General features: G+C 40.3%; 1 protein-coding gene across 1 annotated transcript in view; it reads right to left on the bottom strand.

The window, feature by feature from the left end:
* The window catches only part of LOC105098600 (complement receptor type 2), a 101,538-nt gene that overhangs the window by 29,196 nt on the left and 59,127 nt on the right, over nucleotides 1-13,215 (bottom strand). Inside the window, exons 24-30 of the mRNA XM_064477133.1 lie at nucleotides 12,773-12,872; nucleotides 9,600-9,685; nucleotides 7,296-7,694; nucleotides 5,618-5,794; nucleotides 5,423-5,525; nucleotides 4,096-4,181; nucleotides 1,992-2,210 (exon numbers count right to left, since the gene is read on the bottom strand). Coding sequence (XP_064333203.1) covers nucleotides 1,992-2,210; nucleotides 4,096-4,181; nucleotides 5,423-5,525; nucleotides 5,618-5,794; nucleotides 7,296-7,694; nucleotides 9,600-9,685; nucleotides 12,773-12,872 — 1,170 coding nt within the window. The remainder of the gene's footprint in view (nucleotides 1-1,991; nucleotides 2,211-4,095; nucleotides 4,182-5,422; nucleotides 5,526-5,617; nucleotides 5,795-7,295; nucleotides 7,695-9,599; nucleotides 9,686-12,772; nucleotides 12,873-13,215) is intronic.

The raw sequence follows: 13,215 nt of genomic DNA, 5'->3' as shown, positions 1-13,215 counted from the left end.
AGGTGTTTATTTTTTACAACTAGGAAGCAATCACTGACTTTCTAGGTCTGATTCTCAAGCCAACCATTTCAACACAATGTGGAAAAAGGAATATCTCTTCAAAGAAAAAACAAATACAGTTCTTACTATAAGAAAACACTGTTAGAAGTGCATATGAGTTCACTCATATGTGGAATCTAAAAAAAATAAAGAAAGAACATAAATACAAAACAGAAACAGACTCCTAGACATAGAATACAAACTTGTGGTTGCCAAGGCGGAGTGGGATGGGAAGGGACAGACTGGGAGTTCGAAATTTGTAGATACTGTCAGGGATTATGTAGGCTAGATAAACAAGATTATACCGTATAGCACAGGGAAATATATACAAGATCTTGTGGTAGCTCATAGCGAAAAACAATGCGACAATGAATATATGTGTGAACATGTGTAACTGAAAAATTGTGTCTACTGTGGAAATTGACACAACATTGTAAAATGACTATAACTCAATAAAGACAAGGTGTTAAAAAAAAAAAAAGAAATGCATGTTAAATGATATTCTAGGTAGAGCTCCCACCCGCTATAGGTTGGAGCTCTAGGCTTGAGGAGTACAAACTCACTGTGGATTTAAGCAGTATGAGATCAAAACAGTGCACAGGCTTTGAAAACTAGAGATTGTTCCCACTGTTTTGGGAAATAACTTCTCCTGTAGTTTCTTCTGAAGCTGTCTTCCACATCCCTTTCAATTATTTCTTCCATTAGTAAAATTATGCTAGAGCCATCTGCACTGAAACAGTTTTCCATGTGAAGATTTGCAAATCAATTTCTTATGTCTTTAACATAAATGATAATTCTCAGAATGAACATGTGGCTTGGTTTCAAGGTGCCATCACATCTACTTTGCCTGTTTCTTATTTCTTTAGACCTTGAAATTTAGCCAACATATCTTGTAGTTGAAGGAGTCCCCCTTTATGACTAAAACCTACCAGCTAAGGCTAAATCACACATGAAGATGGTCTGGCAGGTCTCCATGTAAAATTCTAGCTGATAAAACTAGAGCTGCCATCTCACAATAGGGTACTGGTGAGAAAAAAATCGTAGAACTTAGGAGATTGCCTCTGCCTGTTGATTCAGTGAATCTGACAGGTCTCTGCATTTGTCAACAGGCCCAGAGGGACACCTATGTTGAAGCCATGGTGGTAGAGGAGGCAAATGAGGACAAAAATATCTTCTGAGTGTCTACACTTGGTACCTTTATTTTTCAAAACTCCTCTACACCGTTAGAGTTCCCCAGGGGTCAGTCTGTTATGCCAGGACCAGGGTCACTTCTACAACTTACTTCCTCCTTCTCAACTTTACATTCTGGTGTGGGTGTCTTAGCTCTGTTGGGTGCCTTAGGAAACCTTCTGCAGACCTTAGGAATACTCACTCTATTTTGCACTTTTCCTTCGTGTTCACATCCTTTGATCTTTCTTTCTACCAAAGTGGGAAGACATGAATGGCTAAATTACCATGGGGCTAAGGAGCAAGTAAGCTTCATTTTAGCTTAGAATTTAACCCAAGATGACTAAAGTAATTATTGTGGGGGTCTACAATGCAGCCCGATGTTCATAGACAGTGCACAGTGTTCTTAGGTGAAACAGGTTATTAAAAGCCATTTTGGCAGATTTTGTTCTCTGGGGCCTGTACTTCTCTCCAAAACCTTGGAAATGGTATAACATGGTCCTTTTAGGTTCCTAGGTAATTGGTCCAATGCCTATGCTTTGAAAACCTTTTCCCCCTAATTCTGATTAGAACTGGTGCCACTGTCCACAGCCTCCCTCTGTTTCACCAGCCCCCAAGGATGTAAGAGCGTCAGGATTTTGCTGATTCATGATCGTGCATCTGAAAACATTACATTACTGAGCTGGCATTTGATTGGTTGAATGGCACATTGTAATGACAGAAATTTGGAGAGTCTGGTTCAGATAATCCGAAGCCATTTGGAATGCGGGGCAGTGAGCACTGACCAGGAAGTTCACAGTGAGGGGCAGGGCTGCTCCAAATCCCGTTCCCATGACCATCACTGGTGCAGCGGATGGTGCTCTCCCCAGTGAGGCTGAAGATCACCCCCGTCTCTGGGTGCGAGTCACATGTGTAAGTCACTTCTGTTCCAAAAGGAAAGACTTCCAGAGGGTTTCCTGTGTGTCTCCCGTTAAGGATGTCTGGAGGATTTGGACACAAAATTTCTGGAAAGAGGACAAAAGCTTTAAGTTTCATTGAAGAGTGTCACCAGAGGTACGCTACAGACATAGGGTGCTAAGGGTGGTGCTACCTAAAAACATGAAAGCTACAACACAGTCCATTAGGCCTTTGATGAGATGGACAAAATGAAATGAGATTTCAGTCTCAGTTTGTTCTTTTTCTTGAACGAAAAAATACAATAGAATTTGCTTAACCCGATCCTCCAGTCCTTTCAGCTTTCTGCAGAATGTATAGAAGTTTGGCACATTTCGTGAAGCACCGAAAGTGTTAGAGAACTAAAAGAACCTATTGAAGGGTAACTCATTCATTTACTCAACATATATTAATTGAGAACTTACTCTGTGTGAGCCTCTCATCAGGGCCCTGAGGACACATGGCAAAGAACACAGATGATGTCCTTGTCCTCCAAGGAGCTTACATTCTCTGCAAACAGCCCTACAATGTCCTCCATGTGTGCTCATCACCTTACAGACTTGAAACCTTTCCTTTATGACTTATGGAAACTGACCATCAATCTTGATTATCATGGAAGTGCTGTCACAATGAGTGGAAACATGTATGGTTCATTGTAAATATTCTGAGTGGCTCAGACTGCCTTGTTTCTTCATATGCATAGGTTTGTTATGATTTATTTTTTATTCTGTACTTTCTATCTGATGTCAAATTGTTACTGTTTTCTAGGGTCTGCTTCTGTGTTTAAAACAGTTCCTCCCTCACTTATAACTGGGCTTGGAATTTGGAAGGAGCTACTCAAACTAGAAAGAGTCATGAATAATAAGAGGTAGAGTCCACTCAATAGCTGAGCTCTAACACACGGCAGTAGGACAACCATTTGTCATGATACGTCAGTGGATGTCGAGTTTCCTGAAGAGCAAGGGTCTCTAAAAGATTTGTTTTTAAAGAAAGTTTTGCTACACAACACAGCAGAGGATGACTGAGTAGTTTTCCAGCAACATGAACATTTTAGTAACATTTGATTGTTTAAGTATATTTATAGTTTCCAGTCTTTAGGATCAAGAGGTGAAGCAAAGTCCTATCTTCCATTGGGAAAATACAAATGGGTAGATTAGGAGAAATCACTAGTGGCATTGCCTATAGGAAACTCTCAGTTTTTAATGAGGTCATTATCTGAATCTTTCAGCATAATTCATTTAGATACATGTTTTGAGTATTTAAGGAATCATAAACTGTTCACTCTGTGTAATGACGTTTCCACTTTCCCCTCATTCCTAAGTTGTGTGATCTATCATTTCCTTAGCAATGACATTGTCGTTTGTTTTTGTTTTTGTTGTTGTTCTTGTTGTTGTTGTTGTTGTTGTTGTTTTTTGCTACTCGATTTCTCCACTTGACCAGAAATAAGACATGGATAAAAGTTTCACTCATTATGTTCACTGCTATAACACTAATGCCTAAAAAACATCAAGCACATACTTGTGCTCAATAAGTGACTAAACGAGTGAATATTTCTTATTTGTATATTTGCCAATATAAAAAAAAACTGTAGAATGACTGCACCTTGGTGAAAGAAAAAGAAAGAAGGGAAGAAGGAAAAAGAAAAATAACAAAATTTTCAAAACTTTATGTTACCTAATCTCTCCTGACCTAGAGGCAAAGAGCAACAGGATTTATCACAATGAAGGGGAAATTTAAAATGACACAGAATGATTAGATGGTTCCCAAAACACATGATGCACAACAAAGTACATCATTACAAATTGATTCCCAATAAAATACTATCAAAATATGTGACACTGTTTATCAATAATTCTGATTAGAAAATGGAAGAACCCTTGCCCTTCAGGTCATGCCTCAAATTACCAAACAGATCAAAGGGAGAGATTGGCATGAGGTGCCAGCCCCTCTACTCACGCTCACACACAGGAGCACTGCTGTTCCAAAGGCTTTCCGTTCCAACCAAGACACAGTAACTAGCAGAACTGCCTTTTAACTGGAATCTAAGGAAGAAAATGGTTGTGAATAGGGGAGTTTCTCAGCCAAAATGTCATCCTGTTTGCAAAAATCTCAGCATTTGGAGGATCTGAAGCCAGTAGGTGACAGAGGTTTAGAGGCCACATCAATCTGGGAAAGTCACAGCCTCCACTAAAGAAGAATGGCAAAGCACAATAACTTGGTCACATAATAATAGAGTCTTGGACTAAATTGAAGTAGGCTGCCATCTCCTACATTCTGGTTCTAGACTCAGATAATTCAATCCCTCCTAGTCATTCCCTAATAAAGGTGATAAATGTACTCATGGTCACTATCAAAATGCAACAGCCTCCCAGTGCTGACACTGGAACAGCCAGTAACACAGCTCCCAGTATGAACTGGAAGAGCAGAGATTAACTGGAAACAGAAGAATGATTGTTCTTTTGTGTCTACATTTAAGAGATGTTTATTCAGAAGGCTCACAACAGCATGCTGGGCTATGGAAGTGTGACTCATCCAGAGGGGAAATAAAAGGAGATTGGAAAGGACTTTGGCAGGTAGTCATCCAAAACTCTCAATGTACGTTGGAGCCTGATGGCTCCTAAATTTTCTTGGGTGCTTGTATTTCATGCCTGCCAAGGACTCTGTGGGACATTTTGAGATTGGGTGCTTTGTTGCTCATGTTTAAGAATTTCCATGTAGAGATTTGCACACTGTAAAGGGCCTGAGGTTCACATAAACAAGTTAATGCCCTCTGGAAACATTAACATCAGCCACCATGATCTCAGTTCAGAGCCGTTGGCCCATTACTAACCAGGTGACACATGACTGGATAAAGAAAAGCTTGTTCTCATCCTTTCACTCCTATTACAAAATTCACTTTTGATAGCTAAAAATTTTTCAGAAATAATTCTTAAATGATCTTAGCTATTTGTAATCAGCTTTTTGTCACATATCAAACTTTTTTGGAACTCTCCACATTACCCTTTTTACTTTCCTGCTTGGTACATGTGATTTCCTCCCTCTACGTGCCGCCTATATGTACTCATACCTAGTGATGGTATTGGTCTTTGAACCTGCCATGTAATACATGTCTCCATTTTTCCTTATTAGCTATTGGTTCCATCTGTTCTTTACTCTTACTTCCCAAATGCACTCCCCAATGTTAACATCCTTGAATGACTCCCTTCTTAAGTCACGCTAAACCTTCCCTTTTTAAAATAACCCCAATTTCAGTGTCCAGCAGTCCACACAACCTCACACTCACCCCTCATCACAAACGAAGGACACTTTTGCCCCAAGCTGGAGATTAAGTGGAACTAGCACTCGGCCATTAGGGAGCTGGTCCAACAAGGCAGCACATGATTTGACTGGAGAAAAAGAAGAACATACAGGCATAACACTGGTGCTTAGACAATAAGACAAAACCTAAATTTGTCGGAGCGGCTGAGCATGTCGGCACCTGCACACGTGGGGGCTGCCGGGCTCCAGTCTCCCTGGAGCGTACAGTGCAGAGAAGCAGCCCCTCTGAGATCATAGCCGGGCTCACAGCTGTAGAACACTTCCTGCCCAGCGGAAAAGTCATCCTTGTCGTTTGGGCTGTGATGACCATGCAGGATTTGGGGAGGTGGCTGACATACTTGGAAAGAACAGTCAAGTACCCGTCAGTTATAGGGAAATATATTTTCCAAAATTTGAACTCTTCCAAGGAGTTAAAGGTCCATGATTAAACAGATCAGATCTAACAAAGTCTAGTGATAATCAGGAAACCCTTTTTTTTCTTGTGGAAGTAAAGATCAGGGAAGAGGGGTAGCCAATGACCTCACAGAAATTGAGGGCTAGAAAGGTAGAACCCATTCTTCCCAAGACAAGTTCTAAAATGATTCATAAGTCCACCAGGCATGGGCTTCCTTCTACCACTGCTGCTACCTAGTCTAGAGTTAATAGTTTTGGTGGGCTTCTACCCCACCCACATATTTGCTAGAAAAGCAATCTAGTTCACAGCGTCACCTTTCAGGTAATGAGAAGTTTGCCTGAGACTCAAAATATTGAACAGATTTCCCATTAATCTTTTCTTGCACTTCTATGATCAAAGTGTAGTGACAATCTCCATTTATATCTCTGGCTGCTCTTTTTCTTCCCAGTTGCTCTGTCAGTGGCTGTAAGAGGCTGAGATGGGTGGGTGGAAAGACTGTAAGGTCCATCCTTGTCCCTAGGTATCAGCCACGACATTTATCCATCCAAACCTAATCCAGCTTGTGTGACATAAGACGGTCCATCAAAGACAAGACTGTCCGTCAAAAACAAAATCCTCTAAGCAAGCAGGTCCGTGAAAGGAGAGGGCACACTTCTTAGAGAGTGAATGATTCAAGGTGTGGCTGCCTCCATTCACAGTCTTTGGGTATGTGCTCGGGCATCAGACCTCATTTGAACTTCCACCTAATCTGTATCTATTAAGAGGAATGAAAATCTGTTGAATTTTCAGCAAGTTACTTTCACTTTCTTTTTCAGATTTCTAGTGATAAAATGTAGGAGGTGGAGCAGAACTGACAACCTCTGAGAGCCTTGTTCCTATTCGGAGGCTGTGTTATCTTTCTTCTTATGTCAGTTTCTTTCTGTGATAAATGCTGTGGCAAGAAGCAGAGCATCCCGCCTCTGCGCCAACACACTGCAGCCTGCTCCTGGGTAAGCCACTTAGTAGCACGTAATTTAGGTAATTTCTTAAACCTCTGTAAAGTTAAGCTAATCTCATTGTCACATCGATGTAAGAATCACACAATTTAAAGGCATGTTTTAAAGAGTGGGCAAGATTATCACAGGACTAACCAGAGAGTTCTCATGATTCTTCAGTATAACTGAGAAATAACGGAGCTGGTCTTGTGTCTAGAGAATTGGTCAGTAGGAGAGGCCCTAATGTCCCCTTCCTTGATGAATTAAATCTTGCTTCTCAAATGAAGGCACATACACACGAGTGCACACGTCCGTACACGCACACACGTCCCCTTAATTTCATGCTGCCTCTCCCCAAATGTACTCACACCGCTCACCACACATCCTTCCCCCAGAACAAGCACTAATCTCCTCATCCTCCTACAACTCCTGTCATCTGGAGGCCTCTTCAAAGCCTCAGTCAGACTCACCCCTGGAGCATCTGGGCAGCCCCGGCACCCACTGGTCTTGGCCTTGGCACTGAACAGTGGAGGGTCCTTTCATGGTAAAGCCAGGCTGACACGCAAACCTCACCATTTCATGTAAGGAGAATAAGCTTCTGTTCTCAGACATCATGATGCCGTTTTCAACTTCTGGACGCGTGCACTTGTTAGGCATAATGCAGCGAGGGGGAGGGCCGCTCCAGATGCCAACTTGATTGTCCTCGCTGCTGCAGTATATGGACGGCTCACCCACGAGGTCAAACAGCTTCCTCTTTCTCTCTCCAAGGTTGCAACGGTAGGTCACCACCGTTCCATATGGAAAATATTCTCTGCTGGTGCTGACAAAGTCTCCGTTGGCGATGGCTGGGGGTGGCCCACAAAGAATACCTGGGAAAAGGGACAGCAAGTTAAAACCCCAATTCCTTAAACTTGTATTCAATCATGACTTTTGCTAACCACTTAGAAAAATGACCCAAATGACAATGTTCAGAACACTTCTGCTCTTCTCTTCTCTTGGCTAATATACAGACATCTGTTCACACAACTGCAGACTAGATAACCACAATATCATGACTCCTGCTCTTCTCAATGTTATTTCAATAAATGTACTCACATATTATTACCGTCCATATACTTTTCATTGCAAGTGAGAACTTTTATATGCTACTGAATTCCTTTTTAAATTTAATTCTCTCTCTGTTGAAGGCATTGGTATTTATTCAATTGGTTATTACTGAGGTACAGCATGGAATATGGATTATCAAATACATAAAATCCAAAGCTCAAGCACAACTAACACAAAATAGATAGAGCACAAGCATACAAAATACACATGGCAGACCAGTCACAGATTCAGAAGGAATAAAAATAACTGAACATCTGTTTTATTCTATGCTAATGAATCTGAAAATGAGAATACTAGAAATAAAGATATATTTTGACAATACAGACTTGAGAAGAGGCAGCATATTGAAGAAGCAGGAAAAAAAAACATCAAAAACACTGCTAGTAACAAGATATGAAGCACAAGTCTTTTTACAGACAAATTTAACCTAATATGCAAGTAACAGATAAATCCTAGGCATTTAAAATCATTCCAGAGCACCCAAATATTTCTATCTCTATGACAGATACCTTAAGTAGATACTTATTGACTTATTTATTATAACTTTTAAAAGCAAATTTCAGAAGATGCATATTTCTTGTAGAAAATTTTTAAAATACAAATGTCAATCACCTTTTAGCCCATTGCTAGAAAGAACCACTGTTAACTACTTAATGTGTAATCTTTAATACACACGCCTGCACTTAGCTATTTCTACGGTATCTCTGTTAGGTGAGTAATGCTTCAGAGTAAGAATGTACTTTCTGATTCCATTTGGAAGATTTCTCTCTCTTGTCTATATCCATTCGGGCATATTTTAATCTTTCTTTTTTTAATAGATCACGTGCCTTGTTCCTTTTCTCAGATTATTTCCAGAACATTATTTGGAACAGGCACCACATACGGATTCTTTGAGTTTTTCACCATAATAAATAATAACGTAGGTAACACCTGTACATTAATCCTGGCCAAAACCTGTGGTGACTACTTTCTTTTAAGAGTAAGCCAAATTGTAGAATTTCAGGATTAAAGGCATGTTATTCCTTAAAGTTTCTGATGCATATTTGGTACTGACCTGTGAGAAAGTTTCTTACCACTAATCCTACTACCAGTTGGGTTGGAGAATGTTGAATTCTTCAGATTAGCACCAAACCCAGCTTTACAGCCTCTTTATGTTCTTTGTGAATTTGCAGCTGCTCCCTCCTCTAAGTGCCTCACAGTGTAGGAATCTCATAGCCCAAACAGCTTGTAGGAAACATGGCCTGTCACTGTTCAGACAGAGAAGAAGAAAGCAGGGAGGGCCCAGGACTTGAACACATGACCTGGGAGTAAGAGTTGACAGAGAAGACGCAGGGCACCTTCACCAATGTTGTGCTCCTTTACTTCAGTAAAGAGAGTCACCTTCAACTGGAAGGTGTTCAACCAACCAAGGGAAATTTGGGGCTGTTCGAATTGAGTTCAACATGACTGTTTAAACTAAATAAAATAAATGATTCCCCAGGATAAGGAAAAACCAGGAGGAACCGGAAGCTTGAAACATCGTGAACACTTTGAAGGATATGAGTGTTTTCTTCAGATACCATCAGGAGGATCCCGTTGCCAAGAGGGATGAAATGTGTTCCTTGTAATTCTAGGGGGCAGCTCTAGGATTGACCACGGGATAAACGGGGAAAGAGATTTCAACTCACGTTCACAAACTGGTCGCCCCGTGTCCCACATGACAGAATAGCCTGAGATGATACATTCAGCAGATGAGTGACCAATGAGTCGATACCTAAAAGGAAAAAAGGAAAGATCACTGTGCTCTACACATCCCATCAACTTGCTCAGCTCGCGTGCATGGCACAGCCGAAAGGCTCCAATCTGAGAGAAGTCCAGGGACGCGCCTAAACTCCATCCATTTTATCTGGCTTTCCTACATCTGTTTTTCTATTCTCTCACTATTGAAAGGAATATTGCCTTTCTAACTGCTCATGGCTCCCACTGCTTCTTAATTTCTTGGTTTCATTTTGGATTCAATGAAGTACCAAAATAAAACAATCCCTTTACAGACCTGTCTGATTATTTTCTTCTTAACATCTGGGTTTTCCCCTCTTATTTTTGTTGCCATTTAAATTCATTTTGTATTTTCCTGATACACACACACACACACACATACACACACACACGCTGTATATTAACCCTGTTATGTCATCTTAGTTTAGGCATGTATCTTGTGAATATGTCTAGATTGTGAAGCTTCTGATTCTATTTGGAAGTTTCTGTTTTACAACAAGGAGATTAAACTATCCACCTTTACTGACCTAAATCATGTGTTTGATCTTGCTTTTGTCATCACTGCCTCCTTCATAACGTCCAATGGTAAGGATGTCTGCCCCAAACATTTCTGACAGAACAGACAGATATAATCTCTGTTATTGCTTTCCCTTCCCCCTCATTTGCTACATGAAACAGAGAGTTGAACATCTTTTGAGTGCTGTAATAATTTGGAAGCTAAATACCTAATGTTCCTTTAAAAGTTTCTCAATGAGGAAATGTTAAAATAAATAAATAAATATAATTTTCATTTCATATGCATGTGCTATATGTATACACAATGCATGAATTTAAACCAATTTTCTCAATTTTGGTGTCAAAGTAACTATAATCTGCCCCTTTCCTCTATAATAGAAATCTAGCTTGTTTTCTTGCTTTCTCCCATTTTCTATTTTTATGGATATGCTCTATGACTGTACAAATTCTAATTACTTTATGATTACATAGAAATGTTTTTCCTTGTACCAACTCATTCTGTCGTTATACTTAGTTTTATTACTTTGTTAAAATATTTGATCATGTTTCTTAAAATTTGGTTTTGCCTTTTTTGTTTTGGCCAATATTCTGCCTCACTGGTACTTATCATTCTCCCTTTTTTTTCAATGCTTGTGGACTGCCTGAGTTTATCTTTTTTCTATTTCTCCACAAGTATGCTTCCTGGAAAGTATACAGGTGTGGTCTGGGGACCTTGTTTATACTGAATGTACATCTGGAGCCCCTTGACGTGACTACCAGGTTGGCTCATGAGGAAATCTATCTTCGGCGGTTTAGCCATGTGAAAGATCAATGTGATGTCAGCATAAATTAATTTCTTTTGTCGGCTTTTTACAAATTTATTAATTTCCTTTCTGTGTTCTTGAAGGTTTATTTTGGTGGTGGTGTTTTCTCTGAAATACAAAAGGACATTCTTTAGTTGTGGGAATGCTATGGGCTTATTGTTTCCTCTTCTGCAACTTTTGTTACGTGGAATTTAAATCCTCATTCTCTTTAACACATATCTTCTTTTCCCCCCTTTCCTTTATCCTATTCTACTGAATTCTGGGAGAATTTGATTAATTTTTCTTCTTGCATTCTCCTTAATTTTCTATATATTCAGTGTGTTTATCACAGATTTTTTTAGTTTGACAATTGTACTTTTAATTCATATGCAAACATTCTCAATTTTCTAACTAGCTTCACAGAAGCAGTGTGCAACTGAATCTGGCTCAATATGTAAACAGGAGATTGTTCTAAAAGTTCCACCTATTTCTTGAAAGTAATTCTAATTTATAAGCGGAGATACCTTCTCATTTTTTCACATTGATCTTTTTGACAGTAATTTCCTGCAACATATCATAAGCTCTATGGTTTTTTCTCTAATACCACAGAGATGTTCACCCTTACTCAGTATTACAGGATAAAAAGGACACAGTCATTAAATGACAGATTGCACTCAGAAAAGCTCAGAGCAGTAACAAGTATATAGATTTACTCTAATTTTACTCTGATAGATTATAGGTACTACCATCTGTTACACCTTCTTTTGCAAATATACTGAAGGTACAAGTTTCTTTTCCGTGTTTATCATGGCAGTACACATTTGTCCTGTATTCTCTATCTGGCTCAGATGCTCACATTGGGTGAGAGGCTGAAACTCCACTGTGTGCTGAGCAAGACTAAGCATGGAAGGTGGGACTGCTGCCCAGGGTACCCTTTAAACCTGACATTTTCACAGGGGGCTCTGTTATGGGTAGACTAGTGCTCCCCAAAAAGGTATGTAGAAGCCTTGACGTGAAACCCCCAGGAATGTGACCTTATTTGGAAATAGGGTCTTGAAGATAACATCACATTAAGATAAGGTCATTAGGGTGGGCCCATATCCAATATGACTGGCATACTTTTAAAAAGAGAGAACTTTGGACATGGACCACACAGAGAGGACAATGCCATGCGAGGACAGAGACAGGGTGAAGATGGCCATGGAAGATGGAGGCAAAAATTAGAGAGGCAGTGCCACATGCCAAGGAAGGTCTGAGACTCCCATGAGATGCAGGAGGCAAGGAGGGAAACTGCCTCGGGGCTTTGGAGGGAGTACATCCTGTTGACACCTTGATTTCCTTCATAACTATGAGAATATAAATTTTTGAGGTTGCCCTAAGCCACCCAGTTTGTCATACTTTGTTATGGCAGCCATGCCAGACCCACAGTGAATCTACCTTTAAGATGTGCTTTCTCATCTGGTTGCTCCATGGCCTCCCCTTCCTTCAGTATCTGTCCTGGGTCAGGGATTTCGTATGCTTTGACTATGCCCTCCGTCCACCCTCCTCCTTTCTACCTGGTGAATACCTCGCTCTTCTTCTACGCACTGCCCTGGTTTCCAGCAAGAATGCAGATTATCCCTCGAATCCTCCTGTAACGTTGTTCATTTCAATCAGGAGTTAAACGCCTGTATTCTAGCTTTTTAAGAGCAGATGGTAACAGCCTAGCTTTCCTTTCTGAGATGTGGCCCGAAGGTAGTATTGCTGTTCTGCAACTCTTGACCCAAGAGATGTTGCTGTCAACTCACCCTCTATTACAAGTATACATAATTCTGGATCCAAACTGGGTGTTTGTGTCTATGTGCACCATGCCATTCACAGGATCTGCAGGAGTTTCACATGACTTTCCTTGAAAAAGAAACAGAGTTTTGGAGCCAGGAAGAATTGTCTGAACTTTTGTTGGTCCATAACACATTAGTCCCCACCTGACTGCAGCTTCCCGAACAGTGTCTGCAATTCTGAGGGATCCGCACATTTTTCTCACCTTGAGGAACATCACCAGACTCCTCAGGATCAGCCACTTCCCAAGCACCACACTAGAAATACCTCCTTTCCAGATCTATCTTATATTTGCCTCAAATCTTTTATCAAACTATTAACGTTATGTGTGAGTTTGTATCCCACCAGTATAAAAATTTTTCTCTTACCTTCTTATTCAAGCAGTTTATGTCTCCTGAAATTCTGTTTCCTG

Source organism: Camelus dromedarius, chromosome 21 (genome assembly GCF_036321535.1).
Source record: "Camelus dromedarius isolate mCamDro1 chromosome 21, mCamDro1.pat, whole genome shotgun sequence".
Taxonomy (NCBI): domain Eukaryota; kingdom Metazoa; phylum Chordata; class Mammalia; order Artiodactyla; family Camelidae; genus Camelus; species Camelus dromedarius.
The sequence above is the reverse complement of the archived record's forward strand: the minus strand, read 5'-3'. Positions and strand labels throughout refer to the sequence as shown.